Here is a 26,734-nt window from a genome sequence, read left to right as displayed (position 1 = left end):
TCAACAGGCTCTAATGGCAATTTTCTGGGTGCTTCCCACAGTCACACACCCCAAGAGAGGACAGCAGGACAGAAAAAGGAAGCTCCTCCAGCACTCTAGGAACCTGAGCAACCTCTCACTGCATCCACTTTGCTCTCCCAGTCTGTCCTGGGGGGCAAAGCATGTGTCTGCACACCTGAGCCCTTCTGCAGAGGCTCTTGGCCCTAAGGACCAGGCACTTGTGCAAGGATGGCAAGTGTCACCACTTGGGCACCTGTCCCCACCCTTGCTGAGAGGGGGGTCAGCCTCTGTGGAAACCTCCTGCAGTGCCCATTTACCTGCACCTGAAAAGCCAGTGGCGATTCCAGTCTCCAGTGCCCACCTAGTTCTAACTGAGGTGCCTTTTCACCAGCACCCAGCCCTGCCTGAAGCAGCAAGTCATGGCTGAGAAGAATGACACAAGTAATCTTATCTTGCTCCCTTTCAACCCCAACCTAAAAAACAAAAGCTGACACATCCAAAGGGCAGAATCAAGGCTCCCACCCTTGATCCCAAAAAATACCAGGATGGATCCCAAAGGGCAAAGCCTGATGTCCTCTCTCTTGAGAAAGAGAGCACAGATGGAGCCCAGAGGCTGATGAACATTTCTAACTTGCTTCTTCTCAGCCATGTGCTGCTATTCCAGATCAGGATATGGACCAAACCAACCAGAAACCAAGCCAAACACCACAGGAACTTTTCTTTGAGATACAACCCACAACTGTAAGTGCTGTAGCTCTAAATTTCAGCCCCATACATCGCCCAAGGGCAACTCTGGGATTAATCCTCTCACTTCTACAAGAACAGAGGGCACACAATTTAAATCCCAGTCTCTGGCTTGGAAAATAAACCAACATAATAAATTTCAAGAAAAATGTAGCCATAGCGAAATACCCTTGGTTTTCAAAGGAACCAGGAGTCATGCTACAGACAAAGGGGTAGCCAGGACATCTCCAGAATGCCTCAGCTCTAAAAGATTCAGGGAGCAGGGCCATAGCACACATTCTACAGGGCTTCCTTTCTGTTTGGCTTGTTGGCTGGATCGCTCCAGGCTGGTTCTGCTCAGGTCTAGTCATGCTGAGGAGGTGGTGAAAACACCAAGTGTGGCTGCAGGCAAGTCCCTGCCCAGGTCACAATGCTGCGCCGCAGCCAGCGAGCAGGTGGAAGGTGCCAACTCCATGCTGCCTCTGGTTACCTTCTTGGTGCACTGTCTAACAGTACTGATTAACTCCGAAATGACCATGTCCACGCATTTCAGGCACGGTTCTTTAATCTTCTTCACCTGCTTTTTCACAATGGTCTCAAAGGCCATGTCAGGTGTGAAGAGACCGGTTCTAAACACCCAGGATGGGGACAAGACAAGGCAGGAAGGGAGAAGGGGCAAGGAGAATGTCACAGAGTTACACACACATCTTGGAGCAGGCACCACCATCACCAAAACCCGGGACATTTGGGCTGTGAAGTGTCACATCCCCTGGAAAAGCCCTGACTGAAGTTCATTAAAAATGAGGGATGCCTGGCATTTGCAAGGAAGGAGATGCTGAGGGCAAAATCAGTCTTAGCTGGACAGCCATAGCCAGGTCACCATTTCACCTCAGCCTAAGGGTGGCAGGGGCTGACCCCTCCACAGTGTATTTGACCTCAGAGGTGTGGAGGAGATGAGACCTGCTCTGGAAGATTTTCTTAAAGGCTAGGACACTGACATCTGATACCCTTTATCAAGTTCAGCTGGTAGCTGACCAAGAGAAAGGAATGAAAATAAATCTAGGTCAGTGTTTGTTCACATCCCTGTATGCAGAAGGGCTCCAATGGGCACCTTCCCAAGAGCAGCACAACTCAGGGTCTCAGGGCTGCATTTTCTGACAACTCACCTTCACACTGAAGGGAATACAGATCTGTTTGCTAACTATGTGGGGCCAGTGAGTGGGACCCTGGTGATGGGCACACCAGTGTTCCCTCAAATCTCTAGGGGATGAGGGGCTCTGTACCAATACTTGTTTTGAACAACTAACTGCTGGTTAGTGTGAAAATCAATGTTTTAGTTTTAACTAAACAAAGGACTAGTATGAGGTTGCATCCCTCTTCCTGCCCTTTCCTATGTAAAGGCCCCAGGAAGGATGAAGAAGATGTCAAGATACCCAGGCTTTTACCTTGTAGGCTTCTGTGACTCCCACATGGGAAAAGAAAGCAAACTCTTGAATGACTGCCCCTATTCCCAGATTCAAGTCAGAGCTTATCCCCCCCTTTGGCTGACCTACCGTACCTCTGAAGTCTTCAACTCCATTTGGAAGGTCTAGAAGTATTTACAAGGCTTTTCAGCCAGAGCTCTGCCTGTGTGTGATACGTGCCTGATACCGTGGATGTTCTTGATGGCGTAGCTGATCTCCCGCCGCAGCTCCTTCTCATCAAACTCCATCTGCACCAGGAGACAACTCCATCAGAAACCTTCTGACATTGGTTTGGACAGCAGCAGACTTTGAAGAGAAGAGGTCCCATGCCAGCACTACCATGTGACACACGAGATTGTATCCAACACTTGGGCTAATGAGTCCAGCCACAAAACTGCTGTGGCCAAAGCAGGACACCCTGTACACACATGAATAGCTATGGGCCTCCATTTACAGATGCTCCAGCTGCTCTTAAGGAGGTTCTTTGAGGTAAAGCACTAGGATTGAAGTGTTAGATGGCTTTCTAAAGAAAATTGGTTTGCCTCACAACATTTAGCAAGAGATCTTGGCAGCTGCTTTTTCAGTGAACACCACAAATGGATAAAACATTTTGTGTGAATCACAAATCTAACACAAGGCTGTTTATTTCAGTAGAAAGGCCTCATCTTATTCAAATGTGAAAAAAAGAAAGCCAATGCAAAAAATACTGAAGCAGAAAGATCTGCTCTTAAGTTTGTTCCAACTGACACCATAAAAAGATTTTCAGTACCTATCCTGATCAGGTTAGTGTACTTCACCATCCAAGAAAACTGTTTGTCAATAAGAATCCTCTTCCACTGTTAAGAGGTGAGTACAGTTTCTATAGCACTCCCACCTCCAGGCCATTGATAGGGCCAGACAGAAGTAACACCAGGTATACCTACAATTATTTTTCCTGCTTCTTAGGTATCTATGAGTCCAACTTTAGATCGAGTCTTATGCTCAGGATCAAGAAGTACAAGTTTCAGCACCATTCCTTCCACATGAAATTCAGTCATAGTAGCTTTGACATATCTGTGAGGGCATTCAGTCATTGATTTACCATGGGTTCTGTTAAAGTGATTTTTCACACTCAATTTAGCATCTAGGAATCAAGTCCAAAAAAACATTGTCATTTAGCTCAGAAGAAGTTAAGTTCTGTCACAGAAACAGGGACAGAGGGGAAAGTCAGCACTATGGGAAGATCCCAATAAAGGAGACAAACAAGTGAAAAAAGGTGATAAAAGAGAAAACCATGAAACAAAGTAGCTGAAGAGAAAGTCCACTGATGAAATATAGCAAGAGGAGCGAGGAGACAGACAGAAGTAGTAACATACAACAGGAAACAAAAAGTGTATGTCAGCAGCAAGGGGAAGCAGTACCTTCACCAGCTCAAAGGGGAAACGCTCGTGGAAGATGCGGTTGATCCGAGCTCCTCCCGACAGCTCATAGGTGTCAATTTGGTCTCCAGAGCCTTCAATGCGTTTCTCAAAGTCTACAGCAAACTGCTGGACCATCCTGAAAGAAAACCAAGAGCATGAAGCAGAGCTCATTGCTGAGCAGGCCTTTCCAGGGAGGGACACCGAGGCCACTCACTGAAGCAGAGCTTTGGTCTTGCGAGCAGGGTCATCGGGGCGAAAGTTCTTGTACTCCTCCACCTCCTTCTCAATGGACAGGAGCTGGCTCTGGAGCTTGTTCCGCAGCCCTGGCAGTGTGTCACGGATGTGGTTGGTCAGTTGCTGCACAAGAAGAAGGTTTAACATGACAATAAACCTCTAGGTACTTGCTGGGAAGAGTTTGCTGCCTCCACACTATAAAAAAGATGAAAGCTCCTCTCTGTGTTCAATTCTTCTGTGTGGTCGTAACAAAATGTCAATCCCAGGACAAATACCAGTTATGAGCTGAAGGTATTCCCCCTACCTAGCTCCTGCCTATTGCCCCCTCTACTCTTGACCTTCAGTTTACCTTCTAGTATGGTTCAAAACTCCCATCCACACAAACCAAACCCAAGAATAAACTTCACATTAAAGTATTAGCATTTGCTTTTTACATGAGGGTAAAGGCTACTCTGCCTTCAGATTAGCAAACTATTGACACCCAATGTGGTGGTAAAGCCTTAAAAAAAAAAAAGGGTGAAAAGGTAAGGTGGAAGGAGCCAAAACCATTCATGAGGCTCCAGTAAGAGGGTTTCCACAAAGCACAGCTTTGTGGGAAACTCCAGTTTGAAGATGAATATTTGAATAAGGAGAAATAGGAAAGAGACTCTCTCCATTTCAGAGAGTATTTCAAGGGGGCAGAGAAGGAAGCAACAGTAAATTGCTGCTGTATGAAAAATAGATAGCCTCAAGAGATGGGAAATAACTATCAGTAACACACAAATACTGCTAGGTACAGAGATCACTAGAATTTAGAAGGTATCTTTTAATTTAGCCAGAAAGACCTTGCATCTTGATAGTGTATTATACCACAAACCAACTACTGAAAGTGAAAGGACAAATCAGTGCTCTGCCTTTGGGGTGCAAGCTCCATTATTGGCCTCAATGTGTTTCACAGCCAGTGACACCATGGGCAGCAGTTCCTGACTGTGGACAGTACCTGGTTCAGAACTTTCTGCAGGAATGGGGTTCCCATGCGATCAGCCATGTGTCTGTAGGCTGGGTGGGAGAGAAAAAACTTCCTCTCTGCAGCCAGAGCTGCCTGAATGTCCTTCTTGCCATCTATGTCCTTCTGACTTCTGTTGACCACACCAATGTAACCTGTGAGAGTGGGGTTAGAGATCAGATAGCTGCAAGGATGTAAATAAAACCCAGACTTGAAAAGGAAGTTACTCAGCCAGCAGCATTACAAAAGGGGGATTCTAGTAGTGGCACATTATTAGGGGCAACTGGAAGAGTTTAAAATTAGACTTTCCTTGAATGGCCCAGGTTCTGATGTTTTGGTATGCAGGACAAAAATGAGTATGGAACAGAGAATTAGCTTATTTGTTACTGTTCTCCTAAAACAAAGCACACTCCAGTCTCATTTATTTCAGACTCTCCTTTTATGAGTCCTTAGCACAGGTACTTTTGCCATGGCCACAGCAAGTACCACAGCCAAGAATTATTTAATCTCTTTACTGTGGCAGAAAGGGAAGTGTTTTAGACATCTTTCACAGTTTGCCTTAATGAAAGGAGGAAAGAAAAAGTAAAAATAAGAGCATAAGTGTGTTCCTGCTAGGACAACATATCAAGGTATAAATACTTAAAAAATTCCTGTTAACAGCATGACTGAGCCCTGTTTCCCAACTTTTCTCACTTCTAGGTTGGAACAGAGATGGTTTAACCACAAGTGGTAAGAAATGTTATAAGAAGGGAAAGGAGGAAGAGGATGAGGCCAGGACACCTCACACAGGGAAAACAGAGGAAGGAGATCATGGGCAAAGCACGAGGAAACCTACCCCTACGGAGGGGAAGCAATTTGTTTTCTAACACATCTCGTGCATCAGTTCCTTCATCCATAAGATCCAGCTTGGTGATGACCCCAATGGTGCGTTGGCCTATGGGAAAAAAACACAACATACTTGATCAGCAAATGACTCATGTATTATTTTCCTCTGTTCACAGAGCTTATAGATTGCCCTACTTAGCTACCCAAGGGCTCTTGAAGTCACACATTACAGCTCCTATCATGTACAAGAGGCCACAAGAGCAAAACAGACAAAAATCAGTTCTCGGTTGTATCCTGCTAAATGCACAAGCTATGCCACAGCAGAAAAGGATTTTAGTGTATATTTTCCTAGTTCTTTTTAGGCCAAATGCAAATGATTAAAGGAAAGGAAATCCTTCAACTCTTTAGAAATGGGGCTTAGACAAATTAAGAAAACGGGAGTAACGAAATTTCTACTACAGCAACTGTTAACACTCACTAATACCTCTCAGAAGAATGTTGGTGAAAATACATCCCAAGACAACAGACATGAGCCACAGCTACTGGGCTAATCACAACCAAATGAAAATCAGACCCTGTCTAGTAATGCCAGGATAAATCAGGAGACATTTACCTTGGGGATCCACCTCCTTTGCAATCTTCAGGGCATCAGAATTGGCCAGATCCGAGTTGGCTGGGGATACTGCTAAGATGAGGCAGTTCTCTTTGGTGACAAACTGCATGAGCATGTCTCGGATCTGGAACTCGATGTCAGGGGGCTGATCCCCTACAGGGACTTTTGTCATACCCGGAAGATCCACCAAGGTCAGGTTCAAGACTAGACACAGGACACAGGAGTTAGCACAAGAGATTGTTAAGGTAGGAATATTCTGATCTTTAAATACCACCTGTAGTTAAAGTGACTCCAATAAGGGATAAGAGATGTGCACACAAAAGCACACAAAGCTTTCTATTTCCTTCTTGTTATGGGTCAGTAAGAACCAGTTGCAGGTTGTTTCTACTGTGATTGTCAATGATCTCATCACCCTCCCCTTTAAATCACTTGTTTTCACACTGATCAGGAAAATTGTGCCCTCAAAGTCCTTCCACATATGCTGCACTGAACAGGGAGGGATGACAGTACTTTGTTTTCAATTACAACGGGGTGCAGAGCCTTCTAGAAGAGTTGGTCCCTCTGCATTAGGACTCACCATGGGGAGAGTAGACTCGGAGATTGATGGGCACAGGGGAAATCCCTTTGTTGGAGCCAGTAACACGATCTGTTTCAGCCTCAATCTCCAAACGGACCTCTTCAAAATCAGTGAATTTCTTTCCTTTGCAGTGTAGGAACTCGCCATATTCTATGTAAACAGAAGTAGAGTCAGAAATAGTCACCAAAATCAGAGAAACATCCAGAAGTGTGATGAAAGCATCCTGAAGCACAACACAACAAAACACAATTGAAGGGACGAAGTCCGGCTAGGGCCTTTCCCAACAGAGTTTGCAGGTTGGAACAGTAGTTACTGCAGTCACATTTATGTGGTCAACACCTGAGATAATTCAATTGAGCCCAACATCATCACCCCCCTTAATTCACTACATTTTCAGCAGGGTCCTCTGGCTTTTAGGTCTTACTAATAGAGAGTCACAGCTGCATAGGCATGGTAAATTATGATGTGTGTGCATGAAGTCTTGAATAATAAATTAAAACAATCAAAAAAAACATTAAGAAGCATTTTGCTTCTCAACACTTAATGCATTAGATGTTAAACAGGCAAAAAGGCTGCAGGTCATTTTTCCTCGGGAAAAGCCTTATTTATTTTCTCCAGTGATCAAATAAGACCTTCCTGACTAGGACAGCCAGCAATCCAGCTGGACACACAGGGGAAGGGAGCTCACATACCTGTGCTGGCATTGACCAGCTGAAGGACCAGTGGGCGCCTGGTTACGATGCCAGATCCACGTGGCAGAAAGTCCCTGCAATGAAACAGGAAGTTTTGGATGAGTGTGTGATTGTTTCCTTCCCTTTTTACAGCTTTTCTGTTTCTATAAGTGTACATGGACTCTAAGGGGGAGTCCCAGCTATGAGCACAAAAAAGTTTAAGTCACTAAAAACAAAATGCCTCTCCTTGAGAAGGGCAAGAGCTTGTTCTGAAGCAGTTTATGCTCACAGTACAGTCCCTCTAATAATGTCTGTGGCAGTACATCTCCTTCAGCTGAAGTTCCAAGTTAGCTAACAAGCCCATTTAATATAGCTGTCTGTACTTTGGAAAAAAAATACACTTTCATCTTTCAGAAAGAAAAGAGAAGCTGACACAGAGCCAAAGAACTAGCATGCCTCCTTTTGGCAAAAACAATTACAAAATTCACTCACACCCTGCACTTGAGGCTTGAGAAGACACCACGCTGTCCCAGTGTGCAAACACCACGTGATACAACTGAGAAAATAACCAACAGCCAAAGACTTGTCTCCACACAGGGTCCCTTCCTGGCTATAACTATCAAGATATCAGTATTGCCAAGGCAAAAGTAGCAGTTTCTTTCTGTATTTAAAAGAATCCCGAATTTTTGTGTACGTCAAGTAATTTCAAGGAAAAGCAGCCTTGTACTAACACTCTCCAAATGCTGACTTAGCAGCCAGAGCCCACCAGTTCTCCTTTGCTTTTCCTTTTTTTCCAATCCAAAGCTAGGCGTGCTCACTGCATCTGCTGATGACCTTGCTAGTTTGTGGTCTGCTTTTCTACTACTTGGCTGTTCATGTGGCTCTTCAAGAGCCACTGAGCAGTTCTGAAAATATAATCAATTGCTTCCTCACCTACTGGGAGAAGCATAACTTCAAAATATGTTTCCTACAGCATGAACATAACATTCTGTGTTAAAAGAAGCCCTGCCTACACTGGCAGGGTTCTGGCAGACAATCCTCCTTCCCTTCAGAACTGATTCTCCTTCCCCTCATAACTGTGGCAAGGAATAATTTTGCTGATTCAGGAGCAACTATTGACTCTGCTGCATGACAAATCCAGGGCTCTCCGCTTTGAGGTATTCCTCTTACTCCTGCATGAACTTAAGACTGACAAAGTCCATGAAGATGAGAAGTGAGTTTCTGTTTCAGACAAGGCCTTGAGCAGCCCTGTCTCAGCTCCTGGTCTGGCCAATCATTTCCTGTGTAACCCTATGCAAGTTATTCTGCTTCTCTGTGTTTCCATTTTCTCGGCTATAAAAGTAATTCCCCATCTGTGGGAATGTCAGAATAACTTGGTAATATCAAAAACTGAAGACTAGGTTCAAGTGAAATGAGTGTAAGGAGGCACTGTATATCCTCTAACACTTCAAATAAAAATATCACCTGTTAATTACTAAGTCAGGAGTAATGGAACTTCAGTTAAAATTAGACTGAAACTCATTCTCATTATTTTAGACTTTCCAGAAGTATAACGAGTTAACTGGGGATTGCCTTTCATTTGATTTTCAAATAATACAGCTTTAGTTTTTCCATTCCAGTGGCATTAACCCTGGAATCTCTGAGAAACTGCATCATTCTAACAGTTTTCTGTTGCATCAGCTCCATTCCTATATAGATGTCTGTGGTCAATATGTGGAAAAGTCCTATCCTTGTATCAGTTGTGAGCATAACAAATCCATTTGCGTTCCACTGATTTTTTTTTAACTTATACCTGAGAAAAAGGAATCATATTACTACAGATTCCCTTTCCAGCACACCAAGACAGTCCTCTAGTTATTGGTTTCCAACTTGCAGTATCAAATCTTGCTTTACTGTAGAAAAAGGACCACTTGCATTTATAAGCAAGAAATCAATAGGAAGCAAGATCCTATTCATGCTGCACTCTGTTTTCCTGGAACTTTCTGCTTTGGTTAAAATCCCAATTTCTCTGCTGTCCTTATCACAGCTACTAAGAAAAAAAATCTCAAGACAAAAAGATAAAAAGCCTATGGCATTAGGTTCCAGCATTATTTTAAAAAGATCCAATTTATTTGTTAACTTAAGTAGCTCTCAGGCTATTTCAAGGAAAAACCCCCAAGTCCTCTAGAGGACAAGACAATAAATCAATATGGAAGATTTTGTCACCTAAACCAAGAATCTTTAGTGCTGCTGTAGTTCTGAGTGAAAATACATGCAAATCTGATCCCTAATATCAGAAAATGAATGTGTGTTCTTACCCACAAACTACTGGGAGGTACATGCAGTTCAACTTTCAAATATTCTCTACACTTGACTCCTATCAGGAGTCACAGCCAAATAGCTTTATTACAAAAAACCTACAATTTATGTAGTATTAACCCATTGTACCCATATTATTTCCTATTCTTCATTTAATGTCTCTCTACAGTCTGTTGGAAAAACTCCTTCCTCCTCCAGCTCCAGCTAAGCCTTTCAAATCATAGAAAGCAAAAGGTAAGGATTAGTAAATTCCATGGGGAGCTGCCTGAGTGCTGAGGAGCAGCAGGAGTGGAGAGCCCTGCCTGCCCTCTTGCAGGGTGCACAAACTGCTGCTGCAAATAAATAAAACCACAGAGCACGTGTGGCACAGACAACAGTCTGAGCTCACTTCAGAGCCTGAAGGAAGAGCTACACACACAGTTATTGCTCCAAAAGAGCAGCCCAAAGTGATGACACCAAGCTGGAATCAGGAATACAACACACCAAGTAAAAACCACAACACTGCCAGGTGACCTAGGCAGGAAAGAGCAGAGGGGTTAAAATGGCTTATTCACTTCCAGCAGGGGAGATGTAAAAGGCTGAGGGAGGAAAAAGAAAGATGGAATAAGTCTTCAGAGATAAAATGTTATAAAGGCTTTGAGTGCTGAGACAAGGCGGCTGTAGCATGACAGCAGAGCCTCACTACATTCACCACTATACATGAGTGCCTGCATTATGTTACTCAGGTTGAGGGCACCAACTCCCTTGTTTTCCTCTTTCACTCTTTATCTTAACAACTGGGAAATCCTTTTTCTGTTTCTTTGTTTGTAACACACAGAAGTGCACGACAACATTTGATTTCCTGTGCTTTAAGGCAGGAATACAACACTGTGCCACTCCTCCAGGCTAGGCTTCATCTAGAAAATACACAAAGTAGCAGCTAAAACAGACAGAGCTGTATTCAGGGAATATAAATACTTAATTTGCTTGTAGCTTTCTTAGCTATTGACTCAAAATTCTGAATCAAGATATTGAGCTATCAGTTCTAGCAATGTAATTCCAAGCATTTTATCAAGGTTGGAAAACTAGGCTCAGGTAACTACATTTCCCAAAACATCACTTATTGGAAGACTTATTTCTATATATTTCACACTCATTTTTTTATTAACAACAGGCAAAGAGAATACTGAGGTAGGTGAATTCTTGGCCAGAGATAGATCTCCTCTTCTAAACCAAGGCAACAAAAAGAACCAAGGATGCAAATCTTAACAGGTCTCAAGCTGAAAGAGTTCAGGCAGGGAAATGACCTGAAAAGGCATTTATTGTGTATTTTGCATTGCTCAGTTCTGAAGTGCTTACACATGTTCTTGACTAGCTACCTCAGGGCAAGCACAATCACAGCATCCCCTCCAGTCTTATTACCATTTTCATATGCAGAGCTGCATGAGAGTGCAGATTTGGGCTGAAAGCTGCATTCTTAATGCAGTAAAAAAATATTAAAGCGAAGGCAACTACTGTAGAGCAATACCAAAATAAAATCCAAACACCTTGAAAACACATTAAAGCAATCTTGATGTCATGCAACAATACATTTATAATCAGAGCACTGGGAATTGGGCTTTCCTTAATTGTTTTGTTGTTTGTTTGTTTGAGGCTTTTAACTAAAACCAGACACTATCTATGAAAAGCCTTCATGCATTAGGTAACTTAGAATCCTACAGAACAGAAACGTTATTAGTGGCTATTAGTGACCAAAAAAACCACCTCTGTTCTATAAACAAGTTTCAGAACTCATTTAATGACTTGCACAATACAAAGGATTAGAAGTTAAAAGTAGCATCAACCAAAGACACTTTGCCCAAACTATTCATAAAACAAAGGAAATTGACAAACTGCTTGTATAAATCAACATATATTGTATGGAAAAGGAAGCAAAGAGAGGTGCAATCAAAAAAAGTAGGACACATACCCATATGGAAAGCTTGGGATTACCTGAAGAGGCACACACTGAAACTTTCAGACATGTTGCTTGTGTTTATTCATTGTGCTGCACTGAAGAAAATGTGACTGTCCATTAAAAGATATTTAGATGAGTTAGTTTGCTGCAGTAGGGGCACATTTGTGTCCACACATACACACAGTTTGCTCAGACCAAAGAATGTTTGTTTACTCCTTTGGTCAAACACTTGGATCTGATGTTTTCCTGTGAAATGAGACACTGAGATCTCTGGAGGAGGAGAAGCAATTCTTTGAGCATCTCAGTGACTGTTAGGGGCATGTTGTGCCTGCTCCACCAGCTTTGCTGGAATAAATGCTCTGAAATCCTGATAAGTACAAGACAAGTGATTGCATGAGCCAGTCTGTCCCTTCATGCTTTGCCACAAGTGTCAGCTCACTGCTTTAGGTTTGTGCTCTAAGGCTTAGAGATTCCTGTAGCATTTACAGTGCTGTTTCATTCCAGCAATCTGGTGTTTGCAAATCTCTTTTTGACCCTGTAGCCATGATATCAGAAGTGATAACCACAACTTCCTAACAGGGAAGAGTAAGAATGGCATCCCCACACATCAGTTCAGGCTGCAACTGCTTCTCCATAGATTCTCTTCTACTGCAAATATGAGCATCATTTATTCCCTCTTTCCACCAAATTCAAGCTTTGCACCTTCTCCATCCACTGGTAATCTGTATTTCTGAAAGGATTTTGAGTCAAAGCTTTTTCATGCATGATTATTGTCTTCACTGAAGTTGCAGCAGAACTCTTCAGCAGTCAGAACCAGAACAGAGTCCCAGGTACCATCCCTTGTTCCACACGGAACTCAGACCTTGCTTTCCCTGTTTCCAGAGAAGCTGGAAGGCTCAGAAAGCTGTTTGGAGAGGGCTCTGAAATACAAATCTAGGCCTAGTCTAGACAAATCAACAGCATAGCTGCAGTCAGTTGTTTGCCAGACCTTTGAGATTTTTGAATTAGAATGCACTAGAGAAGGTAAAGCCTCAATTGAAGAGCCAAAACAGCAGTTTATGAAGACATAAAAGTAGTTGCAAAGAACAGAAGGGAACACCAGCATCTGATCATTTAATTTCTACTTGATTTCTTATTAAACATCTATAGAAAAACAGGGTATTAAGGGATATGATTAATCCCCAGTTTGAATTATATTCGCTACAGAAAATTAAAATTCACACAGCCTCCATAATTTCACACGGCTGTTTGTATTTTAATTTGAGTATTTGTAACTTCCTGTGTTCTGATGGTGCCTGGGGACAGCAATTCAATCAGAAATGCACTGCACAAAGCAGTATGCCAATATACCACAAGAAATACAGTTCTGTCCCTATGGATTTTACTGTCTGGTTACACAGTTCAGATCTGCTGCTGCCTAAGCTTCAAACCATTTTCATCTGTCAAGGCTTATAATTGATCATTCATCATTCTCACACATCCAGATCAAGAGTTCCTCCTTAGCTCATGATGGCACAGGGCTTTACAAGAATCCCAAGCCAATCCAGGGGTATTGGTACCTTTGACACATGATTCTTCTGATCACTGTGCCCATCAGCAACAGTGACATTTTCACACAAGCTGCATTCTATGAACAGCTTACACACTTCTCTGAACAGCATTTCATCTCACAGCACCTGTATTTTAAAACATGTTCTTACTTCAGCACATCAAAATGAATCCTTAACACACAGGCTGACACCTATGGGACACTTTAACCACACACTGAAAATATTTACTATTAATCATACAGACTCCTAAAGCCAACACCTCAAACAGTAGAAGCTTTGTACTTTTTGGTCACTGACTCCTGGGGCTCCTTCACAGTAGACATCATGTAGTTCTACTACAAGGAAGAAAGATGCAGAACTGGCCTTGGAGCACCTTCCTGGTCTGATCCTTCAAGCAACATACATTTGTAAGCAATTCCATAATTCAGGTGTGGGGCAAGAACAAGGACAAGTTTGTTCTTTCCTCTGCCACCCAGCAGGCTGCCAAGAGGGCTGCATTGCGGATTCAGAGTTTCCTGCTAACTTGGTGCCTCTGTGAGCTCTTCTCTTGCCTGAGCCAAAGCACTTCTCAACTAAAAAAAAAAAAAGCTAGACAGGCCAAGAGGAAGAGCAAGCATTAAAAACAGGTGCATTATGAACAAAAACATCTATTAACCTGCTATTCTGTTTTCCTCTGCCCTAAACTCTCATATTCCTTTCATACTGCTTCACATCAACTTGGACACCAGTCACAGAGACTCATTATCATAATCTAAATCTTGTTCCTAGTTAAGCCATGGGTTTTTTTCCATTAAGGTTAGCACTTTTAGATAACTTTAAGCCAGAGGATGTGCATTATTTATCAGCCAATCCCCACAGCACAAGTATGCCTAGTCCTGACCCACAGTGAACAAGAGCAATTCCATAAGCACTTAGCATAATGTAATTTCTTAGGATGCAATTGGTACTGGTCACACAATGGATACATATAGAAATAAAGATCTATTGTAACTACACCATTTTCCAGTATACTGGCAATATTATTGTGCACAATGATTCATTATTCAAGAAAACAATTGTGAAAAATAAAGACAGGCAATAGTTCATGAGTGTCATCATAATATACATGTTAGGAGAAACAAAAAAAAATAAAGAGAAGGCTTCCCACTGCCTTGTACCTTGAGTTCCTATTTACAATAGTGCAGAGGGAGTTTGACACTATTGTGCTGGCTTGGAACCCTTACAATTGCTTTGTTAAATAATTCTGACCCTCAAAGAGCCTCTCCAACACCTGGCCACTTCTCCCAAGTACAGTTCCCCAAGTCAGTAAGCAAAAGGACTAAACAGCCTCTCAAGTGTGGAAGTTTTCAGTGCTTAAGGTGAGTTCCCAGGGACTGTCCTAGAAAATTCCCAGGGGCAGCCCAAGCAGGGCGAAACACAAGTGCCAGTATAAGCTGGACACATTTGTAACATAATACTGGATAATTTGCAGACACCAGTCAGAGAGGGTAGAGAATGAAGAAGAAAATAACTTCTGGAGTTGGTACCTTCTCCCAGTCTGCCTGGAGTTGTTCTATTCCCTTGTGCAGAACTGCGCTCGATACCAGCACAGGGCCAGCAAGAGGTTCTGCCCAAGGTTTTGTGCAGACTGAGGCACTGAGGTTTCCAAACATGAAAGGACAGCAGCTAGGCTAATTCTGTCTAATAAGTATAGCAATAGTAGTATTACATGCTCACACCACATCCTGCTCCAGAACTGACATGATTCTCACCACAAGAATCACCTTTGCTGAGGTTCCTGCACCTCTTTTACCAGTGACCAGGATATGCCACGTTCTGGAGCTCTGCTGTATCTTTTCCCACACTGTGCTCTCACTTCATTCAAAATAAGAAAAATACAGTGTATTTATAGAGTTAACATATAAACTCAATAAAGCCACATCAGAAACCTACAGCTACTGCAAAACACAACATTTCAAAAACCACAATGACCCCACACCATAGGCTCTGCTGAAAAGACAAGAAACCTTTCAGGAGACTGCCTCCTCCAAGGGAATCCACCTCCATAGAAAGCTGCATGTCTGGCTGTTTGAAAGCCTACACAATGAGTTTGGCAAATCAAATCCAGTTCCTCGTGGACAGGCATAATGGTGAGGTTTGTTTCACTGACATTTGGGGTAAATGATGTGCCACAGAGGGACAGATTGAATTTCAAGCTTCCATCTTAGCCATTTTATCATCAGCTTGTCTCCTCACCCTGGGACACAACACAATTACTGGCCACTGATTTACATATACAGAGATGGCAGTGTTCAGTACTGCTGGTGGGTAATTTTTGGTAGTGCCCAGATCTTTCTTACAGAACAGGAGAAAGATTTGTGTTACTGGAAGGCATTGTCATATTCATGTGCTCCCATGCCTCTGGGACGACCTACATGCCTTGAACATCAGAAGCGTTAATCAAAAACGTGTTTTTCCCACTCAGAATGTGTTTGTTGAGCCAAGTGTGGGCTGAGGGGGCTCAGACAATGAGAGAGGAACACCCTGGGGCAATGTTCTCTCACACAACTGATACTTGAACTGCAGTGGCTGTGTTCAGTCTTCTGCCTGCAGCACCTTCCTTAACATTGCTAAAGCCAGAAGGAAAGCACACAGCAATTTTTACATGAATGCTCACTTGGAAACAGCTCTCTCCCCCACCCCTCCTCAAGTGCACTAAATTCTGCTTTTCTGCCTTATCTCTCACTGCACAGACTGGCTCCCAGGAGCCATCCATAGCAGTTGGGGCCTCTTTAATCCCCTCTTTCCACATCCACACCTCCTTTCTCTGCATCTCAGCCCCTCTCCTGTACGTGCCTCTATGCAGGTTGCTGGAAGCAGTAGGATAAGTTTTGCTATTGTTTATTTTCATTTGAATCCTTTGGGCTGATTTTTCTGTTTCACACTCCACTAGCTTCAGGATACATCAAAATCTGGAAGGCAGCTGTGTGCACCATGCCAAGTCATGGCTGTGCTGGAGCTGCTGTGCACCAGTTCATCAAATGCACAACCACAGAGCACTCCTGGCTGCCCTGCTTCCACAGAGCAAGGGACTTCCAAGGAAGTCACAGGCAATCTTACACTTCTAGTCAATGGTCTGAGGGCCTGCCAGCATGCAGACTAAACTGGCATAGCCAGGAGTCTGCCCCAGGCATTTCTGCTGCTGTATATCTACAGTAATTCCAAAGAAGCCAGCACACCCCAGCTCTGTGCTTGGTAAACCTTACAGCAGGATCTGGCCTGACTTTCAAGGTCTATATATATATTTTTAGATGACCTGAAAGTAAAGCAGAGATATTGCTGCATTCTTCTGATGCACCCCTGCAAATCCATAACCAGGATTATCCCATCCAATTGACTTACTGGCTATATTACAAAGCATAAAGAAAAAATTTCTGCTGGAAGCTGCCCTTCATCCCTAACTCAGTTTACATAACGTGGAATATAGGAAGTCCCTATACAGTAAGGGGAGACAAAAACTGAGCAAAGAGAATTTCTCCCCATTACAGACAGTTACACAGCTCCTGTCCTACATTTGCAGGAAACAAGGAGTACCTTGGGAAAAGGTTCAAACACACAGAGGCATTACCCTTTCTGTCAGTTTTCCATGGTCTGCCTTGTTTCTATCTAGAAATACAAGCTCTGCCTCTCAGTCAGTGTTAGAGCCTGGATAGGTAAGTGCCTTTAGGACCTGAGAGTCTGAAATACAGAGGTGTTGGTTAACTCCTTCAGAAGGACCAGCACTGGGATCTTGCACAAGGGCACCAGGCCAGTTTGAAGAGACTCAGTTCTACAGATCACTAAGAATATATGGGGTTTAGTGAAAACTTCTTATTTGAACCTGTTTGAGGTTCATATTCATGCTTTGATTCCTTCTGTGGTTTCATGAGGTTACCTTTCATTTTTTTTTAAAAAGTCTCAAAATCATCACCCCTTGTCCCAGTGCTGGGACTGTCTGAGATCAGTACAACAAATTGCACTTAAAATAATTTCATCAGCAACCATCACTTGAAGCTTGTCTCAAAGATCTCAGCTTCCCCCAGACCTTGCAGATACCACAAATAGTTTTCAGTTCTTGTGAGGTACAAGCAGAGTTCATTCCCTCAGCCATCCCAGCTGAGGAGTCTGGGTGCAGCTGCCTGCACTGCAATGCAGCCCTCCTTTGGGGCAATGAGTAAGCAAGGTTAAACTCTTTTTTTTAAGTGCCACGGAGGGCTGTGACCCTGGGAATCCCACAATGGTGGCAGATTGGAGCCACGTGCTTCCCTCCCTAATTGTGATCACTGGCTGATAGATAATCCCTTCATGGGCTGCTGCTCTACAACTGCTGTGCAGCAACCAATCCAATCTGAGAGCCAGAACCAGGCCCAGGGGTATAATTCCCCTCCTACTTCCCTAAAACATGGTGAAATCTACTGTTTCCATAGAAACAAATCAGTTTGATGTCCACACAGCTCCTGCATCCCTCACTGGTGGGCATTAGCCCCCAGCTGCTGAGGTTTTAATCAAGTGTCTACAGTCACAGGTCAAAAGTTTGGAGGGGACACAAGAGGCACTCCCAGCATACAAACCTGACCATCTCATCCAAAATGTCATTTGCTTCAGTTCATCTCTACTGTGAGAGAATTAATCAGGAATATTCTTCTCCTCCTCCATTTTGAGGGCTGAGTTATCTGCCAGCTCCCTCCCTGCTATCTTCCTGCAGATGGGTTAGTCCAGAATACGTGAGGACGTAGAACACAGACGGGAAATCAAAACAGAATACTCCAGCACCTCACGTGCACTTGTGAGCCAATTTACTCTGTGTTTCTGCAGGTAAAAAACTGCAAATCCATTTTCTTGTTTGGAGCTCTGCATTTTACTGTAGAGAATTATTTAGAGAGTGGTACAGCCTACAGTGCACTGCCTGATCTCAAAAAGTCACTGCCCGTTAAAGCAAATGCCGCATTGACTCCAGGCTGCAGAGCTGGAGAAGCACAGGCTGGAGACAGCACAAAACTGCAGCACTGCTGCTGTGCAGCTTCCTCCAGGATTTTCTGAGTAATAGAAAATGAAATCCAGGATTTTGTTTGCTGCCTTGGGATATTCACGGTAAAAAATAATACAGCAGTTATTCTGCATGACAATATCAGGAACTCAAGAGAATAAGCAGCCTGGTGTATCCTGAATGGATGTGGCAGTAAGGATTACACATTTGTGGAAAATGCAGTTTTGATTTCCAGAATTGCAATCCCAGGAGAAACGAAACAAGGCTGGGTTTACTCATGTGAGGAAAAAAAAACTTAACACCAGAAACATTGCACTGCATGATGCATTCTCCACCCCAAAACCTGTAAGCCAGACCTTTATGTCTGTCTTGCTTAATTTTCACCATCACAGTACAAAAGCAAGTTTTCCTTTTGCTACTTCAAAAGCATATATACCCTGGCAAAAATCTCCCTGTAATTTCCATACAGTCCCCAAGAAGACAATACCAGGCAGCAGCAACACCACAGAGCATCAGATTAGTTCAGTGCCTATGACAGTAGTGAAGAAACAGGTTTTTTTCAGGCCAGAAAGGTAAACCCATGACCCAGCATCTTTGCCTCTTTTTCAAGCTGCACTGATCTGTCGTAACACTGCAGCAAATCTGCTCTGCTTTGGCACAAACAAAGCTACCAACAACCCCTGGCTCTGCTGTAATAGAAGGCTGCAGCCTTGAAAAACGTGACCTGTTCAGCACCTGCAACTTGAGCTGTGAGAAAACAAAAGGACAAGCTGTACACTAAAACTCTGGGACAGGAATGGCTGATGGGAAAGCACAGCCACAATAACACCCTGGGATTAATGGATGCTAAGACTGACAAGCAGCAGGCTGACCTGGCTATTTCCCACCACCAGTGTCTTAATCTCTGGAGCCAGGCTGCAGCTGAGTCCAGACTGCCCAGCAGCAGAGGCAGTCTAAAGGCCGCCCAGCAGCAGAGGCTCTCCTGTGCTCAGAGACACCATTATACTGTGCAGCAGCAACTAATATTCACATTACTCATAGTATGGAGGCTCTGGATAAAAAAGGGGGTTATCCCCCTTTTTGTTCTTCTCTCCTTCAGAGAAGGAAACCAGGTACAATGGCAAATTCAAAGATATCAAATACTTGTGCTAAGTATAATCTTAGATTTCTTGTCAAAACTCCACCTCTGGAGTCCTGATATTTGCTGCAAGACCCAAGAGAAGAACAAATGTAGCTGGAGGCACATTTCATCACTGCAGCATGACACTTCCTCCACTCCCAGACAGCACTGTGTGCTAGCAAAGGAGACAGGCTGCCCAGAGCCTGAATTCCTTAAAGGGTACAGACAACTGAAAAAGTTCATTGGGAAAGGCAAAGTCACTTTGATGAGCCCACAGACACAAACCAAACAGAAGCTGCATGAGGAAGGACGGTACCTCAACAAGGCATGATGTGTTGCTAGTTGCCACACATTGGTGGTGAGTTTATAAAGCTGAATGCATGAACCCCAAAGCTTATCTTGGGCCAGTGGTAAGAGGCAGAGAGTGTTGCGAATGGAGAGGCAGCCTGCTTCCTTTCCAACAGGCCAGGCAGGAAGGACAGAATTCCATGGGGTAACAGAGTTATGCTGCACTCAGGCATCCTGACCAAACTGCCCACAGTGCACAGCTGTCCTGCAGAAGGAATTTAAGATGTCAATTTACATCTCTGCTCTGCCTGGAGAAGTATGCAGGAACAGTGCCAGGCTCCTTGCTATGCACTGCACCTCTGCAGCTCCAGATATAATTAGGACCAACCCAAGCTGGGAACATGGTGCAGAGGCACTGCCACTTAAAGCCCTTGAAGAAGACCCAGCAGTCTGATTGCAAACACCTCTAGTGCAGAGCAAAGTCAGAAGCACTAAACTCTACTTAAAAAACCACACAAACATCTCAATTTCCCACTATACCAGAACAAAAATTGGATCAATAGTTCCAGAAGAGATGAGCTTCAGGCCTCCTATCTGGTTCCAATGTCCAGTGGAACAGCACTTCTCATGTGCACAAAAGGCACATTTTGCTCAAGTCAAATTTGGGCAGTGACCATGGGAGGTGAAAAAAGGCAGGACTTAAATTCAACAACAAAAAAGGAAGATCAAAGCAGGTGTTGCCTTATCAGTGGGCATTCTGATAGCAAAATTGGGGCATAGTGACTTGGACAAACCAGTCTCACAGCCTTACATTCCTTTCCTTATTTTCCACAAGTAAAGGCTTTAACTAAATATCTCTCTCTTGTATCTCCACTCCACCAAGACAGTGATTTCTAAGACATCTGCTTTTGCCCTTCCAGGTGTCTAATGTGATTTCAACTTTGTCCAAGCAGAAGTTGGCAAAATATCAAGTGCCAATGCAGTAACTCACTTATTCTTTTGCAGTAAACATTCCTTAAATATCACTCCTTCAATAGTCTACACAAATTCATTCAGGAAATGGATCTCTTTCTCCAAAATTAGTTTGGGATGCCTGGTAGTTTGCAGGCCTGAGATAACAAACAGATCTTGCACGAATAGGCATAAGCAGAGTAATTCTTAGGAACAGGAACAAATCAAAGTAGCACAGCCCAGAGGGAAGAAGTTTATTGCTGGGATCTCTGCTGAGAGCTGCATGATGTAGAAGAGGTGACCTGAGTTTCAGTGCTGGAGCTGCAGCATCAGCTCTGCAGTGTGACACATGTCATGCACCAATCCCTGAGGCTATTCTGCATTTTGGAATGTACCAAGCTCCTCCTCACCCGTTGCTTTAACCCCACTGCGACAGATCTCCTCTCAAGGCCACCACCATGCTCAGGCAATTCCCAGCTATTCATAGAGGAGCTTCTATTAAAAGTAAAAGCACAATCAGCTTAAGAAATAGCCAGAGATTACACAAGAGATCACAGCAGCCAGAAAGAGAGAAAACCTAACATGTATTAGAATCAAGGGGTCCCATCATGACCCAGAGCAGTGTAAGCTCTGAGTAAATCATAAACAAGTCAGTGAGGCTAAATATCAGCATAAAACCTGGGAGGGTTAGAGCTTTGTTGTTTATTGGTTTAATTCTGAATTAACAGGCCACCAGACATATTCCCCTGCTGACAGGGAATTGTTCCTGTGCTGGAAGGCAGGTGGCAAATGGACAGTCATTATAAGCCTCATTTTTAGAGGTTTGTAACTACGTGGATGAGGAAGAGCTCTCAGGGCTTAAACAGTCTGGTAATTTGTCAGAGCCCTGAGCCAGATCCTATGTAACTTACTCTGTCTTTACACATGTAAGAGTGGCAGGAAGACAAAGAGGAGGAACTGAACAAAGACTTCAAGATTTTTGCCTTTAGGTACTTCTTTCCTTGTTCTAAAAAATTCAGCACCGCCTCCCTCATCACTGGATCTCCATTCTCAAATTTATTATAAAGGGAAAGACTGTAGTTTCTCCTAGTGCTCTCCAGGGTAAGTTAGCTGTGCTGTGAAAACATTTGCAGATGTGGAGAACCGACTGCTCAGCATCTCTGTAGACTTCTGCCTATTGATATGAGAAAGGGTCTGAATGCAGCTGAAAACTACTCTGAAACACAGCTGCAATTTATGATCAGCTTTTATCCAGCATTACAGCAACACTGCCTGGCTTTGCAGCCAAAATCCACAGCAGTATCAGTTTAACACTGGCCATGTCCTCTCTTAGGCATCACATATACCACACTGGCCCCTCTTGCAAGAGTGTTTCCCAGCCCCAAAATGACAGTCTGAGCAGTCAGACAGGAGCCCAGCACTTCCTATGTCTGTTATGGTTGTATTAACTCTTCACCCTTCCACACGGCTGCAACAACACAGCCTAAAGCCTTAAGAAACAGGAAAGGGAGAGTTAAAGGAGACTGTTGAGGCAATACATTATTAAAATAGTATTTTCAGCCCCAGAGACTCCAGTTCAATTCCCATTTCCGTCACAAGTGAGGTACTGGGTTTATTCCAAACCTCATTTATTGTTCACTGCGAGTGCAACACGAGTATTTTAGCAGAGCTTATAGTTTTGTGACTAAGCCCTGATTTTTAGGAAGGGAAGAGATGACAATGCAGGTCTTAGAAGCTTTGAGAGTCTTTATACTTGTCTCCAGAAGCATTTAGGAAAACAGCATCTTTTAGAGAAAAAAAATACCCTCAAACCTCCATGTCTGAAATTGCTGTTTTCAATACAAAAGCTACACTGCTCTTCTGTTCCCTCAATTGCTGTGGCCAGGGCTCTAAGAAAAGCCACACAAGTCACAAGACTTGCAGAAAAATGGCAGAAGCTGGCAAGTTTGCTTCCAGTCAGCAAGACACAGCTTGAGGAGCTTGCATAACGTCTGCTTCCAAGAAGCTCCCAAAAGCATGTTATGCTGAATTGCAAGAAGCTGCTAACCAGGGACCATCTCACTTCCATTTGGTCATGGCAGGGTCTGCCAAAACTTTCCATGTCAGATGCTCTGGAGAAAACAGAGACACTGTTAGATTTCAGACTCAGGGCTCATTATTCCCGTACTGTGTCTTGAACGAAAGCAAAGCAGTTATCTACTACAGTCAGCACCAGGCTCAGAGCTGTGACAAACCTGAAGGTCACAAAGGAAGCAAACGCCAGCAACTTAATTGTCCTGTCTGCCCACTGACATAAAACAGCTTAAGAAAACTGTGGAGCCACTTTATATTCAACTGTTATTAAAAAATTCACTAATGGACTTTGAAAACAAAACTGGACCTGACTACACAGTATCAAAAAGTCACCTGAAGTAATGTTTAAATATCTAACTTTAAATTGTGCCCTCAGATGCCCATCAGTGTTTTGATGCAGTCTTGCCTGCTTGTCAGTAAACACTGAAATGTTCTCAGCCCTGTTTTTGTAGATAACCCAGTATCTACAGTAGTGAGTTCTGAGCAACACATCCAGTTTGCATTACTGAACTCCATCAAGTCACCCCAAAATAGGCATGAGGTGTGCTTCAGATGGATCACAGATAAATGTAAATTAAGAGAAATAACTTTTTGCAGTTTTTCCAGAATCAGTACCTGCTTGCAGGCGGACCACCTCCAAACCTGACCAGAATATGCAAGTACTGAAAGTCCCTAGGTACAAAACCCTGGGCTCACTCCTCTGTAGATCTGTGCTACCCGTCCCTGCCCTGAAAGACCATGCTCAAAAATTCAAGTGCTACCAGGCCATGTAGGACAGCCTCTCATCTCCAGTGCTTTCTAAGAACACCCTCACTCCTCAAATCCTGCAGCTGATCATGCCAGCAGCCAAAGGTGGCTGCACCAGACCCAGCCTCTGCAGAGCAGACCTAAGTAACCTGCAAAATACTTACTGCAAACAAAGAATTAAAGTTCTTGGCACAACACTTCTGGAGAGAAGGCAAGGGGTCAGACAGACACTGCAGTGCCATCTTTACAGAGTTTTCATTTATTGTTAAGAAAAGCAGTTGATCACTTTATGCTTAAGCTTTTCCAGTGTTAGTTCAAATGTCCATTAATGATACACACCTACATGTCATGGGAGACACCAACAGCCTCTAAGGATGGAGAAAAAGGTATAAAAATTAATCACTAAGAATTTAGCTTCAGAGCAAAGAACAGAATTCTACCTCAAGGCTGAACATGCCCATTTGCCTGTAATAAGAGACAATATTCCTTAACCATGAGATTCCAATCTCTATCAGAAGGTGCAAAACCAGGTCAGAGGCCAGGAAGAGGAAACTTCAAGTAGAATGAGGAATTGTCCCACTAGTAAGCTATTTTTCCCACCATGCATGACTAGACTTCTGGGTTTGGGGTTTGGTTTTTTTTTTTGGACCAGATTTAATTTTGTCTCTCCTCCCAACAAGCAGTACTCTGACTCATATGGTTACAGATCTGTGAGTCCAAGAAGGAGGAAAGAATTACACCCAAAGTTTTTGGGGTGGTTTTTTAGTGGCATATCAAGGAAGTAGGTTTACCCTGCACATTATCAGTAAATCTGCTTCCACAGACACTGCCTCAAAACCAATTTTACATTGGGCACATAGGCTGAATACCACATGCTTCTAGATGACTGCCTGCCACCCCTTCACTAACTCTTCTGGTTTTGCTACTCATGCACTGCCTGAAACAAAAAACTAAATACTGGCTCACATGGGTGGAGCACACATGGATTTGTTCTTGTCCAATAAATTCACTGCTCAAGGCATCATAATAAGTTTCAGCCCAGCAGCTAGAACACAGCAAGAACTGTTTTCTTAATTAACTTACGCTAAATTCTAAGTTGCTTCCATTTCTCCTCAAAAAGATCCATCTTCAAAAAACCTTATTCAGGATTTTTACTCACGCTTACAGACAGACTCAAACCTGGAGAACAAAGTAGGGACATTCAGGAATTTGCCAGATCAGGAAGGGGATTAACTTCCTGCCTTAGAATAACATTTTCAGAAGCTGCCTCAGATAGGAGGTGTTGCAGACAGACTCCCACTCCTGCTATTTAAGTCTAGCAGGGTTCTGCCTGCTCTGAGCATCTGGAAGAGTCAGGGTCAAGGACTTGGCTTGGTATTCCCAGAGAGGTATTGAAAGGCTTCTGAAAACAATCAGTACCCTTTAAAAACAGTAGGTCATCTTTGCTTTGCCTGGTTGTATTAAGGTTTTTTGACTGTGTGATAAGCACACCAAGTTTTAAAAAACAGGAGCAGCTGACAGTTCAGCTTTTGGGAACTTCTGACTCTTTTTCCCACTGGTTCTGTTCCCTCATTACAACCTTGTACCACTGCATCCTGTTTATTGAGGAAACACACAAAAAATTCCACACGTACTTATCTCAAAGTACAGTAAGAATTAATAAAAAAAAAACCTCAAGATGTTCTAAGACTCTCAACTTGGGGATTATCATGCTAACAAGGAAGAGTCCACAAGGAAATGCAGCATCCCTGATCTGTCAGCTATCAGGTGATGAATTCCAGCAATGACAAGGCAACCTGTCATTTTCACACACCAGTAGGTCCAAACACCAACTTGCACCACACTGAGCACCAGCTCCCCCACTGGACTGCAGCTGGTTTCCCTTCCCTAGGTAAATTCTGATATGATCTGAGACATGCCATAAAGATCTCTTCTTCTAGAGAATATAAGGCTAGTGGGCAGTTACCAGAAGCATGAGATCATCACTAAAGTGTTAAGCTGAAAGATACAGCTAGAAAGATCTGCAGAGAACATTTAACTGCTGCAGGAAGTAGAAAAAATATTAGGCTTGTACTTAATTGAGCCAACCCCAACAGGATTAAAACAAGGGGACAACAAACACAGGCAGACACTGCTGCTGCATCTATGAACATTGAGATTTACGGGGTTTTCCCTCACAGCCATTCATGTTATGTTATGTTTTAACTTAATTATGTATCTTCTTCTAGCATTCCTCCTCCCACAAGTGTTTGCTCAGAGCTCTACAGATCTCTCTTAAGTTAAATTATTTTATCTTGGGGTCTGCTGTACACATTACCCATTTCCCCCAGTGCTCCATATTTTCTTCCTTCCCCAATTAATCCAAGATGAAAATAAGTATTTTCTTCACTGGAGACCAAAGACTGGCTGCCATTTGAAGGACTTACCTGACCATAGTTTATTTCTCTAAGCAGCACAATCCTACTCTTGGCTCTTGCACCATCCACTGCAACCCTAAATAAGTCAGTTCACAAGCAGTGTCTGTGTTTTTAGGCTGCAAATAGACAACAGGATTTGACTGGCTCACAGATGTATTTATTACACAACAATTAAAGGTCCATGATTTGCAATTAATCATCTCTCTGCCAGCACACATCTCAAATCAGAACCCTCAAAAATTTAGAAGAATTACTCTTAAGAACTTCTTTTGTGGTCAAAGCACATGAATGTATCTTCTTGCTTAAATTTACATCTGCTCCTGAAGTACTGCAGGGATGTTCAGCATTGCCCAGTACAACAGACATCCCCAATCTATACATAATGCAGCTATTTTACAAGATTTGAAATCTCAGTCCTCAACACTCAAGCTCACAAACCATACTGCAGCAGAAGCCTGAGCAACTTAAAAGTACAAAGACCATCAACAAAACAGTTTTCCTGCAGGAATAGGCCAAGTATCTGGATCTCTTTATGCATCCCTTTAGGATCCTTCACTTCTACATAGTTGCTAAACACTGCTGTTGGTCTCTGAAGGTATTTTGCTGGGGAAGCTTTCCATAACAAAGCAAAGTATTCATTATCAAGGAAGGCATTCCCTCATCATATCTTGGGGGTGTAATTATCTCTAAATGGCTATGGAAAGTATTAAGTTGCTCCTCAGAGTCATACCTGAAGCCAAACTAAACCCTGTGGCTTCAGGATCTAGCTTTGCATCACCAGCATGGGACATAGAAAGGCAAAGAGACACTTGCTGCCAGGCCCGTGCCTGATTTTGTCACAGCAATTACTGCAGCTAC

At 43.2% G+C, this 26,734-nt stretch overlaps 1 protein-coding gene across 1 annotated transcript in view; it reads right to left on the bottom strand.

Annotated features, from left to right (window-relative positions):
- The window catches only part of DNM1 (dynamin 1), a 45,935-nt gene extending 34,143 nt beyond the window's left edge, over positions 1-11,792 (bottom strand). Inside the window, exons 1-10 of the mRNA XM_031057308.1 lie at positions 11,761-11,792; positions 7,513-7,586; positions 6,821-6,970; positions 6,244-6,447; positions 5,641-5,739; positions 4,800-4,960; positions 3,801-3,943; positions 3,587-3,722; positions 2,367-2,434; positions 1,214-1,352 (exon numbers count right to left, since the gene is read on the bottom strand). Of these exons, the coding sequence (XP_030913168.1) occupies positions 1,214-1,352; positions 2,367-2,434; positions 3,587-3,722; positions 3,801-3,943; positions 4,800-4,960; positions 5,641-5,739; positions 6,244-6,447; positions 6,821-6,970; positions 7,513-7,586; positions 11,761-11,792 (1,206 nt within the window). The remainder of the gene's footprint in view (positions 1-1,213; positions 1,353-2,366; positions 2,435-3,586; positions 3,723-3,800; positions 3,944-4,799; positions 4,961-5,640; positions 5,740-6,243; positions 6,448-6,820; positions 6,971-7,512; positions 7,587-11,760) is intronic.
- Between the last annotated feature and the right edge of the window lie 14,942 nt (positions 11,793-26,734).

This window comes from Geospiza fortis, unplaced genomic scaffold (assembly GCF_000277835.1).
Source record: "Geospiza fortis unplaced genomic scaffold, GeoFor_1.0 scaffold27, whole genome shotgun sequence".
Taxonomy (NCBI): Eukaryota; Metazoa; Chordata; class Aves; order Passeriformes; family Thraupidae; genus Geospiza; species Geospiza fortis.
Note: the sequence above shows the minus strand (reverse complement) of the source record. Positions and strands in the feature narration are given on the sequence as shown.